This window comes from Castor canadensis, chromosome 6, assembly GCF_047511655.1.
Source record: "Castor canadensis chromosome 6, mCasCan1.hap1v2, whole genome shotgun sequence".
NCBI lineage: Eukaryota > Metazoa > Chordata > Mammalia > Rodentia > Castoridae > Castor > Castor canadensis.
Genome location: NC_133391.1, coordinates 77,541,060 through 77,561,874, shown reverse-complemented (window position 1 = coordinate 77,561,874; position 20,815 = coordinate 77,541,060). Strand labels below are relative to the sequence as shown.

At 49.2% G+C, this 20,815-nt stretch overlaps 1 protein-coding gene and 1 long non-coding RNA gene across 9 annotated transcripts in view; one reads left to right on the top strand and one right to left on the bottom strand.

The window, feature by feature from the left end:
- Arap3 (ArfGAP with RhoGAP domain, ankyrin repeat and PH domain 3) overlaps window positions 1-19,736 on the bottom strand; it is a 23,351-nt gene extending 3,615 nt beyond the window's left edge. For 2 of the 8 annotated variants that reach the window (XM_020156042.2, XM_074076780.1), the window contains exons 1-25: window positions 19,269-19,735; window positions 16,863-17,356; window positions 16,692-16,753; window positions 16,471-16,582; window positions 13,042-13,245; window positions 12,832-12,901; window positions 12,454-12,574; window positions 12,181-12,365; window positions 11,993-12,099; window positions 11,569-11,768; window positions 11,385-11,470; window positions 11,063-11,245; window positions 10,767-10,902; window positions 10,047-10,163; window positions 9,438-9,585; window positions 9,260-9,362; window positions 7,368-7,587; window positions 6,544-6,607; window positions 6,160-6,323; window positions 3,730-3,942; window positions 3,358-3,463; window positions 2,196-2,343; window positions 1,829-1,897; window positions 1,052-1,126; window positions 851-965 (exon numbers count right to left, since the gene is read on the bottom strand). In XM_020156042.2, the coding sequence (XP_020011631.2) occupies window positions 851-965; window positions 1,052-1,126; window positions 1,829-1,897; window positions 2,196-2,343; window positions 3,358-3,463; window positions 3,730-3,942; window positions 6,160-6,323; window positions 6,544-6,607; window positions 7,368-7,587; window positions 9,260-9,362; window positions 9,438-9,585; window positions 10,047-10,163; window positions 10,767-10,902; window positions 11,063-11,245; window positions 11,385-11,470; window positions 11,569-11,768; window positions 11,993-12,099; window positions 12,181-12,365; window positions 12,454-12,574; window positions 12,832-12,901; window positions 13,042-13,245; window positions 16,471-16,582; window positions 16,692-16,753; window positions 16,863-17,356; window positions 19,269-19,328 (3,562 nt within the window). In that variant the 5' untranslated portion in view covers window positions 19,329-19,735. Of the gene's footprint in view, window positions 1-850; window positions 966-1,051; window positions 1,127-1,828; window positions 1,898-2,195; window positions 2,344-3,357; window positions 3,464-3,729; window positions 3,943-6,159; window positions 6,324-6,543; window positions 6,608-7,367; window positions 7,588-9,259; window positions 9,363-9,437; window positions 9,586-10,046; window positions 10,164-10,766; window positions 10,903-11,062; window positions 11,246-11,384; window positions 11,471-11,568; window positions 11,769-11,992; window positions 12,100-12,180; window positions 12,366-12,453; window positions 12,575-12,831; window positions 12,902-13,041; window positions 13,246-16,470; window positions 16,583-16,691; window positions 16,754-16,862; window positions 18,605-18,829; window positions 18,900-19,268 lie in introns of those variants that run through there. The other 6 variants (XR_012449040.1, XM_020156046.2, XM_020156045.2 and 3 more) reach the window with 6 other exon arrangements.
- Window positions 19,255-20,815, top strand: LOC141424141 (uncharacterized). The gene is made up of 3 exons (XR_012449041.1): window positions 19,255-19,394; window positions 20,138-20,232; window positions 20,568-20,815. It is a non-coding gene; the product is annotated as an uncharacterized lncRNA (long non-coding RNA).

Sequence of the window (20,815 nt, the reverse complement as noted above, 5' to 3'; positions counted from 1 at the left end):
AAGAAGCAGCAGCCACACATTCAGGATCTTGCAAGCCATGATAAGGACTTTGAATTTTAATTTCAATGGAAATCATAGGAAGGTCTTAACCATGGGAATGGCATGATATGATTTATGCTTGAAATGTTCATTTGGCTGTTGTGCAGAAAGTGGATTGTAGGGACTCAAGAATGGAACACGGTCTAGCTGTTCCCATTCTGGAGCCATCCGTACGTTTTAGTGGTTAATATTGGGAGGTGTAAAGTGATGGTAACAGCAGAGATGGAGAGAAGTGATAGATTTGAATGGAATCCACAGAGCTAGTTGATGGATTGGGTGTGAAGATGAAGATGAAGAAGAAAGAGCCCAGGATTTAACTGTGGATTCTTTGAATACGTGAATCTGGCCAAAGGTGCAGAGAAGCCTCCTTTGAGATGGAAGGGAAAACAAGAGCTTATGGCATTCACTAGAGCCAAGAGAGAAGAGTACTGAGAAGGAAGGAGTGGGTTAATGTTGAAAGTCTTTTCACAGGCCAGGCGCCAGTGGCTCACACCTGTAATCCTAGCTACTCAGGAGGCAAGAGATCAGGAGTATCACAGTTTGAAGCCAGCCAGGGCAAATAGTTCACAAGACCCGTTTTGAAAAAACCCATCACAAAAAAGGGCTGGTGGAGTGGCTCAAGGTGTAGATCCTGAGTTCAAACCCCAGTACCAAAAAAAAAAAAGGGGGGGGAGGAGTCTCACATAGATGAGTAGGATGTCCATTGTATTTGGTAACACATGTCATTGATGTTGACCACAATACCACACAAACACACAAACACACGTGCACATGCACACACAAGCACACATAAACAAGTGATCATACTCACCAAGCTCTCCATGCTCAAGAATCTCAAACGTCAACCACAAATCCATTCCTGCTGCTGTCCCTCGCATCTCCAGTACCTGGTTAGTCAGCTCCTCAGCAGTCAGTGTTGGGGACACCTGGGAGCAGAAAACCCATACTCATCAAGCCACTGCCTCTGCCCCTACCATCTTTTCACCTTCCCTCTAGTCCCTTCAGTACTGACCTTTAGGGTGACACAGTTGTCTGGGAGCTGCTGCTCTATATAAACCTCCATGATGAGGTCTCCAGCCTGGGACAGCTGAGGGGAAGGGTAAAGGAGGACATGAGATCAGCACGACACAGACCAGGAGGACACAAGAGAGTACTACAACAACACCAAACTCAGAGGATTCCTCATGTTGCCTCATACTGGTCTCCCTCCACAAAGGTTTCCTCTCAACCCTCACCCCAACATCACCTGGAGAGCGCCAGGAAGAGCGGCCACATCTTTAGCTGCATATAGTGCTACCCAAGGCAATGCCACTCAGTGTTTGAAAGAACAGATTTGGAGTCAGTCTGCCTGGGCTCTAACTCTGCCACTCACTACAGCGTGACCTTGAATAAAGTGACTCACCGAGCCTCAATTTTTTATTTGAAAAAGATAGAACTACCTACTTCACATAGTTGTATGATGCTACAAAAAGATTAGAGGTGCTTGGGGTATTGGAAGTCCTCAGCTAATATTTGCTATTGTATTTATTATTCTCACTGCTTTGTCTGACTTTACTTACTCTTCCTCGGACCACTTTGAGGTACTGCTGCCACTATTTTCAAGAATCCTCATGGTGGAATAAATGGAGCAAACCCTAAGCAAATCTACCACCCAAAGCACTTCCCTCCCTGGGGTTCCTGTCCCCCAAAGACCCAAGGGTCAGAATACAGAGTGACAGGCAGAAAGTCAGCTTCCAATCTTGGTGTCCCTTCCTGCCCCACTCAGGAGTCTAAGGTCAGGGCATGTTACCTGCACATCCTTCCAGGTGGTGATAAGGCTGACCTCCAAGTCAATCTGAGCTACCTGGTCAGAATCAATCTGTGAAAGAGCCAAAAGTGGGAAGCTACTGGGAAAGAAGGGAAGTAGAGCAAACCTCAAGGCCAAAGGAGATCTGGATAAAAGGACTGGGGACCTGAAAAGTGAAGAATCAAGAGGGAAAGGATTCTTGAAGTAAGTTTATGGCAGAAAGAGGACCTCCAGAGCTCTAGGAGGAGGATCTTGATACAGAGGGGCATCAGAGGGCTGGGCAAGGGCTTCCTGAGGTGTGCAATCAGATTGTCTGTGTTCTGCAGGGGTAGGAAGAGGGGCTGTAGATCAGGAGTTGGAAAAGCCTTACATCAAAGACTGAGATGTAGCCGTCAATGAGCTCCTGCAGCACCCGCACCTCATGCTCCCCCCGCCCATCTGTCTGGAACACACTGGGTGCAAACAGCAGGGCCAGGTTCCGAGTACACATCTGGTTTAGAGCTGCACACTTCTGTACCCTGCAGAAAGGATACCAGGGTCATGAAGAGTGAAGTTTGTGCTCACCCCTTCACCAATGCATTCTTTGGTTCAGCACCTTTACTGTATGGCAGGCCCTAGTCTAGGCACTAGGGATATAGCAGTAAGACATAATACTGGCCTCAGGGAGTTCACAGTCTAGAAGAAAGATAATTAAAGCATGGATGATCATAAAGAGAGCAGGTGTCGGCACACTTTTTATATGAAGGGCAAAGAGTAAATACTTCAGCCTGTCAGGCCATATAGTCTCCGTTATGTCTCCTCAGCTATTCTGTTATAGTACAAAAAGAGCCATACAAAATATACAAATGAGTGGATGTGGCTTTATACCTTATATATAAAACTTTATTTGCAAAACAGGCAATGAGCTGGATTTGGCAATAGGCCTATGGTTCACCAACCTTTGTAACATTGTAATGTTGTAATCAACATTACAGAAGGCCCAGAATGACTCAAAGGCCTCTCTCCCCAACAGACCAGGAAAGATAGGTCTGCATCTTATTCAGCTTTGTTATTTCTTATAACCCCTTACCTGACATAGACTAAAACAACATAATATTGATCGCTAACCATTTCTGGAGGCATTCTACATACCACGTGCTTCACTAAGAATTTCACATGGATTATCTCATTTAACTCTCACATAACCTGAGGTGAATACTATTCATTACATCATCTTCCTCTTAGGAATGGGGAAACCAAGGCTCAAGAAATAACAAATAACTTACCAAAAGTCACACAACTAGACAGATGGAGCCAGATTAAAACTTAACCTTAACATATCAACTTGCACACTTTAAATCATCTCTAGCTTACTTAAATTACCTAATGTGATTTTGGGAACCCAAATTTCATCCACTGAACCTCTATTCTACAACACCTTCACTTAACAGCTGTTTGTGGAATGAATCAACAAATCAATGAAATTGTGGTGTCAGACCTAGATGATGAAGTCAGGGAGGGAGGGAGCCTGCAGAGGGCCTGGTCATACTGACCGATAGAGATGCCCAATGAGGGTGGCCAGAGTGCGTCGGTTGACCCTAGGCAGGCAGCCAATCACTTCTTTGTATTTCTCCAGGCGCTGATTCTTCTGGGGAAGCTCTGGGGACAGAATGGAGAAGGGTTGGGGAAGATCCAGTTAAGGAAAATAGAGGCTGGAGTGGAGGGAGGGATTTTTAAAGAAACAAGTCAGGATGGATGTGTCTCTGCCTGCCTACTTCCCCTTGAGCCAAGTCTCTGCATGATTTGCCCAGGATGGGAGATGTTGACAAGGAAGGCTGCCCAATCCCACAAGAGAGCCTCATGGATTCTGGTGGAAAACAGGGAGATCCCACTTGGGCCTTGGTTCTTAGGGATCCTGGTAGTACCGGCAGCCTCCCTCCAGCGAGGCAGCAACCGAGCAGAGGTCACAGGGTCATCGAGCTCTCGAAAGAAGCGTTTGAGTGTGTCAGTAACATCTTCCACAAAGTGCTCTCCAGGTCGGAGCTTCACTGACCGGGCATCCCGCCGGAACTCAGCCAGGAGTCGTAGACTACGGGCCCGAGCACCCCCTTTCCGATATACACCTTCCAGCCTGAGCCCTGGAAACAGCCAATGGTCTCTGTTCACCATTGCACAAAGATGGATCACTACCCACCCAGAAGCCCCTCTGTGACTCCCTCCATGGTATGTGATTGCTGAGGGTGGGAGGTCAAAAAAGGAAGAAATCTGGGCCACCATGGTCTTCATTCTCAGCTCCTTGCTGCAAAGTTCTTTTCTGACTGCTGTCACACATAGTATCCCCACCACTCTGTATGTCGCATTACTTTTATTTTTTAAGTAAAACTTTCTGAAGTCACATTATAGATCATATATTTGAGCATTCACCTGCTCACCAAAATTCACTTGTGATTCTAAAATCAGTAAAGCATCCCTCAGTATCCATGGGGGTTGGTTCTAGCAGGCCTTGCAAAGTACTGAAGTCCATCGATGCTCAAGTCTTTTAAATAAAATGATGTAATATTTGCATATAACCTACACATCAATTTATATACTTTAAATCATCTCTTCATTACTTATAATACCTAATATGATGTAAATGCTATGTAAATGATTGTTGTCCCATTATGGAATAGTGACAAGACAACAAGTCTACATGTTTAGTACAATACATGTACAATTAGTACAGATGAATTTTTTTTCAAATATTTTCTATCTTCAATTGGTTGAGTACATACACATAGAACACATGGATACAGAGAAATGACTATACTTTTGTGCTTGTGAATGTATGCAGAGTAGAGGAAAACTCCCTCTTCCATGTACTTGTTTCTGACTAAGGTCTCAGACTGTAAACAAATGTCTTTTTTTGGTAGTGCTGGGATTGAACTCAGGACTTTGCACATGCTAAGTGTTCTACCACTGACCTACATCCCCAGTCACAAATGTTCTTTTCACAGTATATTCAGAGTCACATTTTTCAGATGTTTGTGCTATTTGTTAATGACCTCACTATAAAATGACCCCCAAGTACAGTTCTGAAATGTTGCCTAGTGGTTCAAAGTGTGAGGATGCTTTGAGGCACCTTACAGAGAACATTGATGTCTTAGATCAACTTAATTCAGATATAAGTTATGCTGCTCTTGGCCTTGAGTTCAGTATTAGTGATTCAACCGTGTATTAAATAAGGTATCTTTAAACTGAAAAACACATAAACCAAGATTTTGCATTGAATGGTTGATGAAAATGTTGTAACCAGAAGTTCAGAGGAACCTAAACCTGTTATCTTTGTTGGGGCAATGACTAAGTATTACTAATTAAGTGTTTACAGTGGCTTTATAGAACATAACTTCTGTAAATAATAAGAACTGATTATATTTGTTTTCTTAATACTCATCTCTCCCACTAGTCTAGGAGCTTTGTAGAGCCTTCCCTGTTCACTGTTGCATCCCCAGTGTCTGGCATATGATAGCAACTCAATGAATATCTGTTGCATGAATGTGGTGGTGATGCAAGGACCTTGGAGGAGAGGTTCTGACCACCCACACTTTTTCTCCAGGGCTTCTCACTGGGCCTCAGACTGCATTCCTCCTGTGAACACAAGGGAGGCTGAGAAGAGGATAGGGGCCTCATGAGTGGGGGAAATCACTGAATTAGGCTACTGCCAAGGTGTGGAGAATGTCATTAGTCACTGACTAATCATTGTCCATGGCTAGTAAATACAACTCTTTGAAGGGTGCCTTTTTTTTTTTTTTCTGGTCCTGAGGATTGAACCCACCCTTGGTTTTCTTCTCAAAAGTCCAGCCTCTTCAGAGAGGAGCTAGATTCTATTTCGTCCTTACTTGGACTAGAGAATAAAATAGAGGCCAAACACTCATAAAGAATTTAGGAGGCCATTTGCATAGCTGACCCTCTCTGCCTGGAAAATCTCTCCTACACAGACTGATCTGCTCAGACCTTCAGGGATTTTGCTGCCTCATAGCTGCTCCCCTCTGTTCATCATGGTTCTGCATCCTTAGTCACATTTCCAGTGTGGCCCTCACCCTCCATGCCCACGCCCAATGTCAGCTACCTCTGAACACGTACTACTGGCCAGGCCCTGCTTGTTGTCAAAACTGCCCTGAAAAATGAGGACTGCTGGTCCCATTTTACAAATGAAAGAACTAAGACTCAAAAATGCAGCTTGTCAGGTCCTATGGAGGTTGGTGTCGGGCTACAATATCTGGTTGGAGATGGTTCACTCCCCAACCTTGGCCGTGTCGCAGGTTCTTCATCCCATCCCACCCCCACTGGCTCAGTATCAACCAGTGCCCACTCACCATGCTGGGTGACAAAACTGATGCAGGCATCCACGATGATGGGGATGTCACCCCGGCTCATCTGCTGCTCCTGCAGCCCTGTGCCACCCCCGCCAGCGGCACCCCCAATGGCTGCATTCCATGCTGAGAAGTCTAGCCGTCCCTCTCCCTGCAGATACAGGGTCCTGAGGGCCAAGAGGCCCAAGTCAGAGTCAGCTCCACAGTTCAGCACAGGGACCTGACTTCCCAGGACCACCAGCAGGGGGCAGCAGTACCCAACCCAGATCATCCTTGAAGTGGGGAAGCAACTTTGAGGAAGCAGGCTGTGGTTCAGCAGGCCAGGGAGGAGAAAGTGGGCTGGCCTCCAGAAAGGAGGCTGGGGTTAAAGGTAGGAACAACACTTACCTTCCTGTCTCTACAAGAACCAAATGCTCCTTTTTGTCTGGGGTGTCAGCTGCAGAGACCACACCTAGAAGAAGAATCATTGAACATTAAGTGCTTAAGATATGTTGGTACCAGGTTAGGAGCCTTACAAACAATGCTTCATTAAGTCCTATGAGTTATATACATTTATCAAGAGGTTAAGTGACTTGTCCCGCATTACTTGCTATAAAAAAAAGCAATGCTGAGCTCAAACTTGGGTCTCTTGTCTCCAAAGTTTGAAAACATTATCCTACCACATTCCTCTTTTAAGAGGACATCCTGTCCCCACCACAGTCCACAACCAACAAAGAATAGTACAATAACATATATACAACATTTTTGTGTACTTACAAGATGCCTCCTGCAAGGTTCTACAATAACATGAAGAACCAATACATGTTCTACAGTTACATGTATTACCTTATTTAAACTTCACTGTAACCCTCTGAGGGACGTATTATTATTATTATTATGCCCATTTTAAAGATGAGGAAACTAAGGCATGGAAAGGTTAAGTAACTTGTCCGAGGGTACACGGCTAGGTAGTGAGGAAGGTAGTGTCTAAATCTATAGTAGCTTGTGCCTAAAGCTACTACATTCTGCTCTTTCCCATAGAAATCCCCATATTTAAAAGGTCCACTCTTGGACTGGTGGAGTGGCTCAAGTGGTAAAGTGCCTACTTAGCAACTGTGAGGCCCTGAGTTCAAACCCCAGTACTGCCAAAAATGAATAAATAAATAAAATAAAAGGTCCACTCTCGCCCACCCCTATGGCCAACCCTCAGCCCTATCCCACCCCTTGCTCACTGATCTCCTGTAGCCGCCGTAAATGCACCATGTCCTCGGGGGCTGGGGGCCCAGGGCCTGGTGCTGGACACAGGAAGAGGTGGTCACCACGAAGGAGGCCGAACCCTGACAGCCAGAGGCCAGAGGCCAGGGCTGTATGGGAGGGGGACCGCAACCACAGGCGGCCCAGTCGTAGCAGCCCAGGGCCCAGCAGCTGGTGACAGCTGAGCGGGGAGAACCACTGTGGAGGCAGAGGGAAGGCCAGGGAGAGGGAGTGAGGGAAGAGACAAGGGATGGTAGAGGGAAAAGAGTGAGCAGATAGGTAAAGGACAGGAAAGAAATTCAGTTCAATTCACTCCAACCTGTGTGGCAAACTTGGGTCCTAACTGGGATGTGGGGTGAGAAAGAATGAGACCCAACATGCTTCTGAAGAGTCAGGAGGCCCTGGCAATCCCGCCCCCCCAGAGCCTGGGAAGAGGCTTCAGAGAGGAAAGGGTGTTTGAGAACCACCTCAAAGCAGTGTTTCTCAGACTACCTGGGGTAGAGGACCAGGGGTTTTTCCTTTTCTTTCTTTCTTTCTGTCTTTCTTTTTTTTAAGTTCCAATCTGTCACTAAGCAATAACTTTGTTAAAAATAATAAAAATGAATTGCCAGAAAATTAAGATGAAAAAACAAAGACATATAAGCCCTTAACTTGTATAATTAGATTTAACACATAAAATTACTCTGCTAAATTGCTATAATAGATTCAAAATGCTTCCTTTCGAGTTCTGTGCTTATCCTACCATGAACCAGAACAAATAGTCCAGAGACCAATATGGTGTGACAGTCTTCAGAACACACATGGTGTAGTACTGTCTTAAAAGATGGGTGGAACTTTTGCAAAGTGTAGATAATATAAGAGGAGACTTAGACCTAGGTAGGAGAGCAGAGCCCAGAAAAGAGACAATTTGTTAGTCTGAGGAGTTACAGGAAAGTTGGGGGAGTGGGGTCAGAAGCCAGAGAAGCCGAGAATTTCCTACAGAGTGTCAGCTATTGCAGAGATGGCCCTTGGCCTTGGACATGAGAAATCACTGGTGTCCTGCAGGATAGCAGCTTGGATGAGTATGGGCAGAGGAAGGCAGCTGCAAAGGGTTAAGGAGGAACTACAGGCTGCAGACTTTCTGAAGTTGTCAGGAGGGGAAGGAGGGCGCTGGGGTGAAAAGTTGAAGGTGGAGCAGAGCTTAGGGAAAAGCTGTTTTAGGATGGGAGACATTGTCGTCACCACCATCATCATCACCACCATTATTATTTCAACACCCACATAAGGAGGGTTTGCTGTGTGTGGGCCTCACATGTCACTTAATCCTCATCCCTCGGGATAAGTCTTTTGCAACTACTCTGCAGACATGGAAAAGCTCCCAAGGTTGGAAGTTTGTAGGACTCAAATCTCAAGATGACTCCAGGGCCTGAACTTTTAATTCCGGCAATGGGGTCCAGGATGGAGAGATTGGCTTGTCTAGGAATGGAGAATATGGGACATATGAAAGTAGTTTTGGTTGCTGGAGAACCAGAGAGCAGGGGGAATGAGGGGTAGCTGCTCTGTGGGAAGACTGAAGTTGGGGCATAATTTTAAAGATATTTAGTCCAGTGCTCTGTGACCTTGACTAAGTAACTTAGTCATCTCTAAGACTTAGTTTGCTTATTCATAAAATATTGATAATCCTTACCTCTGATGATTACTGTGAAAATTAAAAGAGATATTGAATGGGTAGTGCTTAAAACACAGAGCCTGGCACAGGTTATGTGGTCAACTTTAGCTGTTTGTTAGACGTGGTAAGAGTGTGTATAGGAATATGAGAGAACAGGATGAGGGAAGGGCAGGTGAGGACAGGACATCACAAGCTGCTGAGGAGGGGTATTAGCTATCTCACCTTGCCCACGGCACTAGTCCAGGCTTCCAGGCTGTCCACTCCATCAGTACCAAAATGCTGGATCCTCCCCCCAGTGAGGATGAGCTCAAAAGAAAAGGGGAGCCTGTAGAGAAGGTTAGGTCAGGGAGGAGAATGGGGGCCAGTCAGGTGGGGAATGGAAGAGCACAAACGCTATTACCTGTCGAGGTCACCTGGGTCAGCAGGTGGAGGGCTCACACCCAGACATACAACATCCTGGGGTTGGATGAGGCTAAGAGGTTCAGAGCTGCTTTCCGATGCAAACATTTCCAGAGCTGCTCCTAGCACACACCACAGGCGGGGAGGAGCTAAGTGCGAGAGAGATGGTTGAGGTGTCAAGGTGGCAGCAGACCCTGCCCCCACTGTCATAGTTCCCATTTCTCAGATATTTATTCTATGCCAAGCTTTCTGCCTATGGATGATCCACATAATCTTCACAATAACCCTACGAAGTAGGTGTTTTATTCAGTCCTGTTTTGTATATGCGGAAACTGGGGCTCAGAGTTTGAGCAGCATGCCTAATCACATAGGTAAGAAGTAGTAGCAGAGCTGGGGATTTGACACAGACATTCTGACTTCAGAGCAAAGGCTCTTGTCACCCAGTGCTGCCACCTGGAATGGTCCTTCTCTCACCCCCAGAACTCCAGCTCACTCCAAGATCTGGTCCCACTTTCCCATCCCAGCCCTGTCCTTCCTATTCCTCTGTGGTCCGTTCATGCCTATCCCACACATTTTGCCCATCTCCTTCCATCCCTTGGCTCCACCTCACCATCCCGGCCCCTGCGAGGGGGTAGGAGTCCAGCCTTGTTGCAGATGGGACCACAGTATAGGAAACTGCTGTAAGTAGCAGGCACTACCACTTCATTGTAGACACCAGGGGAGGGGTCTGCAAAGAGAAGAAGGGATCAGGTCAGGCCAGTACAATGGGACTGACCACTGTTGGGAAAGGAGTCAATGGAGGAAGACCATGGGATCCAACTGTACTAGTCGCATGGCCAAGTAGAACGCAATGGGGCTCGATCCCTCCTACCAGACTGGAAGAGTGTGGCAAGAGATGAGGAGACAGGGAGGCTTCTACTGCCTCTCCTTACTAGCCAGACAACCAGGCAGTAGGTCTAGGTGGGGACTTCAGGGCCTGGGCCATCCAGTAAGTGACTTGGCCCTTCTGAAGGTGACCACTCCTTTGAGCAATCAGACTGACCTCAGAGAGACGAGAACTCACCTAGAGGTTGACCCTGTCAGGAGGGACTAGCACAAGCACCTGGCACATCCCAACCCACCTCAGGTCGTGACCTCAGGCCTCATCAATCACCTCATGCCCTCAGGAAATAGTCCCTGGATGGTCTGAGGGGCTAGGAAGCTGTCCAAACTGGGCCACTGTGATCAATCAAGTGATGGGGTAATTGGGGTCTCATGGAAAGACTAAATCACAGGTTCAGGTTGAAAATTCCTAGAAAGGAAGAAAGGAGGCATTTGGGGGGTAGATGACCTGAGGATAGAAGGCCAGGAAGACTGCCATCAAGAGCTGAGGGGGACCAGGGCTCCTCAACCTCAGAGGCCTCAACACAGAGGAGCTGGGTCATGTTCTTCAGGAGGTTGGGTCCTGCCACAGCTGCACACAGAGCCTGCAGTGGTGAAAGGGCCTCTGTCAGTCCCAAGTCCAACTTCAAAGCCTTGGGCAAAGTCCTCCATCATCAAAAAAGCAGTACACACACACACACCCCCCTTAGTCAGGCATTCCACCTCAGAGGCTGTCTCCCATGTGCTCCAACCTATCTCTCCTACCTGGAGAAGCTGGTTGTGATCTGGATGCTGAGGGTGGGGCTTCCGAAAGAGACCTAACCGATACTTTCGAGAGATGAACTCTCCCCGAGGCCCAGGGTTTGAATCAGGATGCAGCCCCTCACCTGGGGGCAGTGCCCCTGCCCAGAAGCGGTTGGCACGATCATTTCCCAGGACAATGAACAACTGCGGGATGACAAGGAGCAAGGGCAAGTGACCAGCACTCAGTGGTCCCCAGACATCCCAATCCTGTCCCCAAGCTGGGGCTTTTTTTGAATGCTCCCCCTTCCACTTCACCCCCTTTCTCCCTCTTCAGACCCCTTACCTGCACTATCTCATTGCTCCATACACTTGTATCCAGCTTCAGGCTCTGCACTTTGGAGATCCCGGAGCCCAGGGCCCGGTGCTGACCTGTTAGAGTGTGAAAAGCAAGCAGTATGGATATCCTGAGCCTTCCTGCCCCAGTCTCCCTTCCTCTCCTCATTTGGGTTTGAGGCCCCTATCCTCACCTGCACACTGTTTGCAGATGACCACCCCCAGGTTGACAGCAGCCCAGTCTGGGCGGGAAGCTCCACAGTCTGCACAATGCCGGTTTGCCCGATTTGACCAGATCTTCTCAACCACCTCGTAGTCAGACAGGGTCTCGGTTACTGCTTCCTGCAGAGCAGCTGCCCAGCTCTGCCGAGCACCCCCAGACTCGGCTGTGAAACTGAGGGGGAAGACAGCCAGTCCGTGGGCATGAACCTTCCTCCACATCCCATCCCAATGGCCATTCCTGAAGGAGCTACCACAGGCCACATCTCGACCTTGCTCCCTGGGCTCCCATCAGTGCATATCTACTGGCATCCTTTTAAGGAAGGCTCTGGTTCTCTGCTCCCTTGTACCTCCTCCCAAAGGACCCTCAGCCTTGCCTCCCACCAGTTCAGGCCCCACCTGAAGCAGCGATGGGGTGTGAGCAGGTCAAAGCTTCGACTCTTGATCTCCCGGACACTGCAGCCTTGTAATTCAATGAAGCAGATCCCAATGCCAAGAGAGAAAGCCTGGTGGCATCGGGGGTAGGCATTGTTAGGTGCCAGAATGATCTATGCCAGGTTCATCAGCCTCATCCCAGCTCTTCTTACCTGCTCACTCTTGTATAGCGCCAGCTCTCCAGGGCTCAAGGCAGCAAATACTTTGGCCTTGTGCCCACGCAGTTCCAGCATGCCAGTGCGGAGGGGTCGGGGTGGGGGTGGGGCGCGGGGGTGGCCCAGAAGGCGCTGCTCCTTCAGGCAGGATTGTAGTGTGGAGCACCACATGTCCCGCTGAGCTGGAAGAGGATAGGGAAGCAGGTCAGTGGGCCATGTGTTCAGGCAGCCTCTCCCTCCCACCCAGACCCAGTGAGTCCCGTCCCTCACCCTCACTCTCTGTACGGAACACGAACACCCTCTGGCCGGTAATGACTTGGAACTTGTTGTCCTTGCTGCTGCGAGTCATCTCAATGGCTGTCAGAGGTATCACGCCCTTGGGGAAGGGGTCCTGAAGAGGGAGCCCAATGACCCATAGGGACAAGAACTGAGCCATATGCACTGACTTTAAGGCCTGGCACCAGCTTTTGTGAGATCAGCACTGGATCCATAAGCAATGGTTATAGCTGTTAAGCCAGCTACCTTAAATGCTGACATCAGGCAGGTTGTGGTCACCCCCACACCATGGGCTTCCCGTCCTCTAATCTGGAGCCTCTTTCAGCCCGCCTCCTTCTCCCTAATTTCCACGTAGTAGCTCCAGTCCCCCACCTTGTCATTGCCAAAGTACATCAGACTCCTCCCATTGAACTGCACAAAGCGTCTCTGGAAGACATAGTTTCTGAAGAAGGAAGGGACCAAGATCAGTGAGTGAATGGGACTGCACGGGGTAGGGGATCACAGGGTATGGGAACACCTGGGACCCGTCCCCCTCCACCTCCCTGTATCCTTCCTTCTCCCTTCCCTTCCCAGCAGCCACACCCCTGAGGCGAGAGCTTGTCTAGCCAGCCACTGAGCAAAGGCGTGGGGCGGTCTGCCGTGGAGGAGAAGCTGGCATAAGGTGAAATGAGATCATCACTGGTCTCTTCTGTGTCCAGGGTGGGTAGCGAAAGAGTGGAGTCCCCAGGTAGCTCAAGACTGGCATAGCCAGCATCCTCCCGTGCCTCCAGATCCTGCCTGCTGAGCCTTGTAGGGGCCAGAACAGAGAGGCATATACGTCAGGACCCAATACTCTCTGTAATTTCTCCACCCCGACCCACAGCACTTTGTAGAATGCCTGATGGGTACCAGATCTGCTTTTCAAACAGGGTAGGGAGATTGGGATCCCAAAAGATTATCATGGACCTTCTTCTTCTCTAAGCATACTTGGAATTGGAAAATTTCAGTCCCTTTCCTCTGCCATTAGTATTATTTGGGGGGGGGGGGTGCGGTAAAAAGTTCTTGACCTTCTCTCCCTGCACCAAGCTTCCATCAGTTTGCAAATTACCTAACTGGTTGCCTGCTTTCTTTCTTGCCTTCTCTCCCACAATCCATTTTCCCACAGCCACTAGAACTCTTTAAAAATGCAAAATGAGATCATTTCACTCCCCTGCATGGGCCCTTCAGAAACATCCTATCTGCGCTTAGGGTAAACTCAGATCCCTTAGCATGGACTGCAAAGACTTGCACAGTGAGACCCACAGCTACTCCTTGACCCATCTTGTATCACCTCATCCACCTACATTCTCTTCTGTCTTCAGAGCCTTCACACATGTTCCCTCTGCCTAGAACTCCCTGCCTTCTGTGCTTCCCTGGTGTGGGCCTCCAGACCAGGGTCTTTGCTTATACTATGTTCTCACAGAGGCTTTCCTCTGTTACTCCTGTGGTTCTTAACCTCAACAGCACAAAATCGCTTGGGAAACTTAAAAAAATATCAGTACATGGGCTTTATAACTTCAACTTGAATCTGGGAGTGAAGCCCAGGCATCCATAGTTTTAAAAGTTCCCCAGGCCATAGGAGAGCTAAGATTGAGAACCACTAATCTATCCTATTTCCTATTTCACTGAGAAATTGAAGCAATCAGCCAAGAACCCCACAGACTCCCAGTGCCACATCTACCCACTTTCACACACATACTCTGCCTCCATCTTATGACAAATAAACACCCCTGTATAAAGCCAGACCTTCCTCTGTGCACTCGATCCTACTCCTCTCATCTACACAAAGACATTGCTCCAGACTTTCTCCCCTTTCTCTCTCTACATAGCTAATTGGCCCTCTTTCTCACTTACACACATATATATCATTCCATCCTATTTAAAAAAAAAAACCAAACTCTGCTTGACTCCACTTCTAAGTCATTCCAGCTGTTCTTCTTTGTAGAAAAACTCAACAGCACTGTCTATCATTTCTAACTCCTCTCCTTCCATTCTTTCTTAAAGCCACTGATCAGGTTTTCATTCCCTCTGCTCCAAGGCTGCCCTTGGTCAACAATGACCTCCATGTTGCCAATTCCAGACGTTATTTTTCAGTCCCAGTTTGGTCAGCAGCAGACCACTCGGCAGCATCTGAGATATCGACCTCTTCCCCCTCCTCACAAATTTTCTTTCCTTGGCTCTTCTGACATCACATTCTCCTGATTTTCTTTCTCCTTCACCAGCCATTTCTTTTCAGTCTGTTTTGCTGACCCGCCTCTACCTCTAATCTGTTGATATGGGAGGGCACTGGGTCTCTGATCTTGGTTTTCTTCTCTGGTTACACTCCCTCCCTCACAGCTATGTACACCCAACTAATGTTGCAATGTCCAAATGAAATCTCCAGTTCAGACCTCTCACCCAAACTCTAGACTTGTGTAGCCAATGATCTATTCATCATCTCTTCTTGAATGTAAAATAAACATCTCAAATTCAACATGTCCAAAACAGAGCTCCTGATTTACCCCCTCCTCCCACTTATGTTATGCACAGTCTTTCTTGTCTCAGATCATGGCAACTCCATGAAATTTCAGTTGCTAAGAACAGTGCTGTCCAACAGAAATCAATGTGGACTCCATACAATATTTTAAATTTTCTAATAGCAACATTAAACAAATCAAAAGAAACAGGTATAATTAATTTTCGTTTGTTTGTTTTGTTTTGTTTTGACTGTATTGGAATTTGAACTAGGGCTTCCCACTGGCTAGGCAGGTGCTCTACCACTTGAGCCATGCCTCCAGCCCAAATATAACAATTTTAATAATATGTTTTATTTAACCCTGTATATCTAAAACATTAAGAGTATAGTATGTAATCAATATAAAAGTTACTAAGATAATTTATTTCTGTATCTGTTATATTCATCCAGTATTTTTTGTACTAAACCTTCCAAATCTGGTAGGTATTCTATACTTACAGCACATCTCAACACAGACTTGCCATGTTTCATATACTCAGTAGTCACATATGGCTAGCGGTTACCACACAGGACAGCACAAGCTCACACCGAAGCCCTTGAAGTTATCCTTGACTGGTGTTTTCCTCTCACACCCCAACTTAATTAGACAGCTTGCCCCCAAAATGTAGCCACTTGTCATCACCTCCACTTCCATCACTGCACTTAGATCTCTCACCTAGATTACTGTAAAAACCTCCAAACTTGCTTTTGCCCCCATTCCCAACACAGCGACCAGAGAGATCCTTTGGAAAGTAAGTCAAAATCTTTCCAATGGCTTCCCATTTCACTGAGAGTAAACATGACTGTCCTTACAAGATCCCACCAACAAAGCCCCTTTATCTTTCTGACATCACCTTGGCTCAGCCCACCCTACCTGCTCCAGCTATGCTGCCAGCCTCCTCACTGCCTCTGCTTCCCCGTAAGCACAGGCCCTCCTGGCAGCCTCCATTCTGACCACTCTCTCTTTCCCCAGAAATGTCATGGCTAACTCCTTCAGCTCCTTCAAGTTTTTTGTTCAAATATCGTCTTCTTAATGTTCCAATAATTCTTACTGAAAAACTGCAGTTCCCTCACATTGACCCTTCTCTATTTTCCCATGACACCTACACCATTTAATATACTATATAAAGCATTGTGTTTATTAACTGATCATTTCATCTCCCCACAAGAGCAGGCATTTCTGTGTATACTGATCTATCCCAAGTGTCTACATCTGGCATGTTAACAGTTGCTTGATAAGTATTTGCTGAATGAAAGGAAAAGTTTTGTGTGTGTGTGTGTGTGTGTATAATTTTTTTTCCTGGCGATACTAGGGTTTGAAATTAGGTCCTCAAGCATTCTACCACTTAAGCCCCCAGTCCTTTTGCTTTCAGTTTGCTTTTCAAATAAGGTCTCACACTTTTGCCTGGGAGGGCCTCAGACCATAATACTCCTACCTCACCCTCCTGAGTAGCTGGGATTGCAGGTGTCCTCCCATTACTAACTGACTGTGTACTCACCTGGGTTCAGCCCTGTCCTGACAGACACCTCTGCCTTCTCTTCTATCAGGGCCACCTGGGACCCCAGAAGGCTGGACACCGTAGTACAGGCAACCGGGATCCATGATATGCACTGGCAAATTGACAATATGGGTAGAGAGAGGAAGAGAGGATCAGGTGGGAGAGTCTAAAGCCCTGATGGACACAGTCCCTCTCCCCTGAGCCCAGGATAGCCTACCTACCTGTGCCTGTGGTGGGCCTGAGGGCAGGAGTGGGGGCAATTGTCTGGGCGCTCTCTGGAGCCCTTAGAAAAAGCATCTATGGGTTATTAAGGGAGAAAGGAGGGCAAACTCCCTTCATGTCCTACTTCTCCTTCCCCATTATTAGATCCCTAGATTGCCAACTCTACTTACATGTCCTGAGCCACCTGGGCCCCTCCTCTTAAGTCAAGGCCAAAGTAGATGGCATTGGGCATCATCTCCATGGTATTCAGGGCTGAAGTCTGCTCAGAGGAGGAGGTGGGGAGAGGAGGGGACCTTGGGCTGGACTCTTCTGGCCTCCAGAAGGTTGGGCTCAGCCCAGGTCTCTGAGTGCTGGTAGGGCCACTGAGCCCACTAAACACTGTCCTGGGCTTGGGCACCGGCTTGGAAGGCTGGGCTTGGGAGGCTGGGCTGGGGGATGGCTCCATGGTACTATCCGATTTAGAATCCAGGGGGTCCTCTGCAGTGCCGGCCTGTAGCAGGCGCAGGATGCGTTTCCGGTGCCCAGTGGCGTTGATGCCCAGCTGCCTCAGCTCCTCGTGGCCCAGGCACTGGGCTGAACCCGCCGTAGCCAGGCCATGCCGCCGGAACGTGTCTGCATACTGCTCCAGATGCACCGCAGCCAGCCACACAGCGATGTCCAGGTCCTGAGGGGCAGCCATGGGGGCTCAGGCCATTGCTGGGGGGAGGGGCAGGGTGAAGGGAGGGCTCAGGCTGAGATTCCCCCTCCCTGCCCCAAAGTCTGAGGCCTGAACAGAGGATACCAGCCTCTGGCCTTCCTCTAAAGAAAAATGCCCAAAGGCCTGCCCTCTAGAGGCAGAGAGACATCCCAGATCTTTATAAATGGCTCTCTCCTTACATGAGAGCCCCTTCGTGTGCAGTTGAGAAAATTGAAGCCCAGGGAGAAGGGGCTTGTTCCAGGCTCACAGCGAGTAGTGCTAGGATTGGGCCCCATGTCTGCCCTCACCCCGTTGGGGTCAACGCTCTGCCCTTCCATATGGCACACTCAACTGAGTAGCTGCAGACAAGATGCTTGAACCCTGCTGGGCAAAATGGGGTGGGAAGGTGGGGTGGTGGGGGCCATTGATGTGGCCAGCTCCAGCTGTTGCATAAGACACGTCGGGTGACAGTCTAGGTCAGGGAAAGGAGGAGCAGACCCCACTCCCACTGGCTTCCAGATCTGAGGTTTTAGACTGCACATCCTAATCCTGGTCCTTCCCAGTTCCTCCTCCCCTTCCACCTATTGTCTCTCCTCAGACTTCCTTCCTGTCCCTCTAGCCTGGCCACCCCCACATCCTGCCTGCCTTAGTCAGGCTGCCCAGAGGGCCCTAAACAGTTCCAATGTGTGGGGTCCTGGCCTAGAGAGAGGCCACTTAGGGAACAGGGATGGGTGGAGAACCCAGTCAGGAAGATGAGGGACCAGAGGCCAGGATAGTCCAAGGCGTTCTCCATTTTCCACCCATGTGTCAGTACACACCCTGTAAAGACCTAGCAGTGTCAAGTGACACACACACACACACACACACACACACACACACACACACCCCATTCTGCAAGCCTTCTTTTGTCCCTCCCCATATACACCCTGGAGCTCAGGCATCTGAGCCTCTGAACCATTGGGTCAGTTTGATCCTAACTAACCCTGCTCATATTCCCTGAACCTATCTCTGATTCTGACTCCCATAAGTTCTGACTGCAGTGCTCTCTCCCTGTTGCTCCCCTACTGGGTCACAGCATTAGTTCTGGCTTCTCTCTGCCTCCCTCTGGCTGGGACCCAACCCTCTCAGCCTCCCGCCCTGAGTCAGGGCCCGGTTTCCCGGTGACTCAGGCCCAGCTCGAGGGCACGGGTCTGGGAGGCAGGAGGTGCTGGCGGGACAGGGGTGGCTGGGACGGGCGGGGCGGCTTGGGGCAGCTCAGGCTGCGGCGAGGGAGGGGGCAAGGAGGGAGGGGGCAGAGGCCGGGCAACAAGAGGGAGGGGCGGGTCGCGGCGGGGACTGGGAGGAGAAGGGGAGGGGGAGATGGCGGGCACGGAGGGGCCCTGGGAGCCCTCGAAGTCCCTAGAGGAGGCGATGGGGTGGCTCCCGGGAAGCGGGGGGCCCGGGGAGCGCGGGGGTCCTCACCTCACGGCGGCCGCCGTCCGCTCCCCGGTGCCCGCCGCGCTGTCCGAGGCTCCGGTCAGGCCGCGCCAACCCCGCCTCCCCGCAGCCCTCCCCCGACGGCCGGCCCCGCCCCATCCAGTCGGTTCCCTCTGAGGGGCCCCGGCCGCTCCTTGTGCAAGCACCGGCCTTCAGGTGGTTTGGGCCCCTTATCCAACCGCCACACTTATCTGGGGTCTGTCCTGCTCTGCCCTCTCGCAGAGTGAGAATGGGATCAGAACACAGTTGGGGGCCGAGACAGCCTCAGGGAGAGGGGACAAAGAGGTAGGGGACAGACCAGAGATAGGGACTGAGGTAGAAACAGAGAAAGAGCGCTGCGCTGCGGAGGACGCCTTTGCATCCTCTCCAGCCCTGCCAAAGTGGTCAGGGGGGTCCAGCTGTCAATCCTCTAGGGAACGCTCACCTGCCCCGCAGGGCGACTGGATCCTGGCACCCAACTGGGTGTAAATGCTGGACGGAACATGGATGGACAATGCCTTCGAAGTTAAGGAGCCTCTCTGGAGCCCAGCGATGTGGCCTGGGCAAACAGGTGCAGAGGGCCAGCAGAGGAGTCCCATCTTTCCTTGCCCTAGGGTTTCTTCCGAGGAATGGAGATCAGCAAAGCAACACTTCACTTCCAAACCAAAGTCTGGGGTTGCCTTTCTGGGGATAAGGCTCTGCAAGCACAGTGACCAAACAAGTGACTTTTTCATTCTTGAGAGAAGCCTCTTCTCTTGATGTTCCCACCTGAAAATGCTGGGGGCTGGGGGTGGAATGAGGTGGGTGATGCTGAGGAAAAAACAGCTCCTCTCCCCTCCCCCATTTGCAGGATCCCAAGTCCTGGAGCCTGTCCCCAAGGGCCTGAGGCACTTCCCCCTCAGAGCACCAGTGTTTAGATGTGTGGGGTGGTGTGGGGGTGCACTGGCTCACTGTGTGTTTTCCTGTTTGCATGAGAGGAAGTTGGCTGTGAGTCAGCAGACACAGGAACTATCAGTGGCTAAGGAAAGACCCCTGCCTCAGAGGAAGACCAGGGGAGTGTGGGGAAGTGGGTCCCACCTCTCCCAGCTGCCCCAGCCCAGTGAAGGGCTGTCATCCTACAGCCCTTCCCCAGGGCCTTCCCTTTGAGAAAGAGAATGATAATAATAATTAATACTTAAAATGGCCACAATAATAGCTACCAATTATTGAGAGCTGTCCATGTCCCAGGCCCTGTGCAAACATTGCTTTGCAAACTTCAATTAATCATTGAAATACCTCTATAAGATAGGGACTTTTATCACCTCTATTTTACAGATAAGGAGACTGAGAACATTAAGTAACTTGCTCTACAGCTAGAAAAAGACCAGCTCTCCAAGCCATCGATAGCTCTGGAGAGGACCACAGAACAGGTGCGTAAGGAGGAGCACCATGTCCTTTTCTCGGATGGGCAACAGTGGTAGAGAGAATGCCCCTCACAGACCTCCAGCAATAAGCAGTGAAATAATCAAGGCCCCAGCTGCTTCACTCTGAAACTCATGAATTCCTGCTCTAAGGTCAGTTTCCACAATGCTGCTCCCAGCCAATGGTAGAGCTCAGCAGAGATCAGGAACTTTCCCTCAACTGCCTGGTGGTCTTACATGCTTCTTCCCAACCTTCCTTCCCTCTCTCCCTCCTAGCCCAAAGGCCCCTTCCTCTCTCATAGGCATTTCCCCTAATCAAACCCTTGTGTTTCATCCTGCCTTAGGCTGCTTCTTGTTGGAGGCTTCGGACTAACCCAGCAAGAGAAGGGGAACAAAAGAAGGCACAGGGGCTTGAGGAGAGGGTGCTGAGAGGTCCTGGTCAGATGTAGGAGTTCTGAACCTTTTTTGTTCTGTGTTCCCTTTTGGCAGTCAGGTAAAGCATATGGACTCTGTCTTACAATAAGTTTTAAAGTACATAAAATAAAATATATAGGATTGTAAAGGAAACCAATTGTATTGCAATAAAGTTACA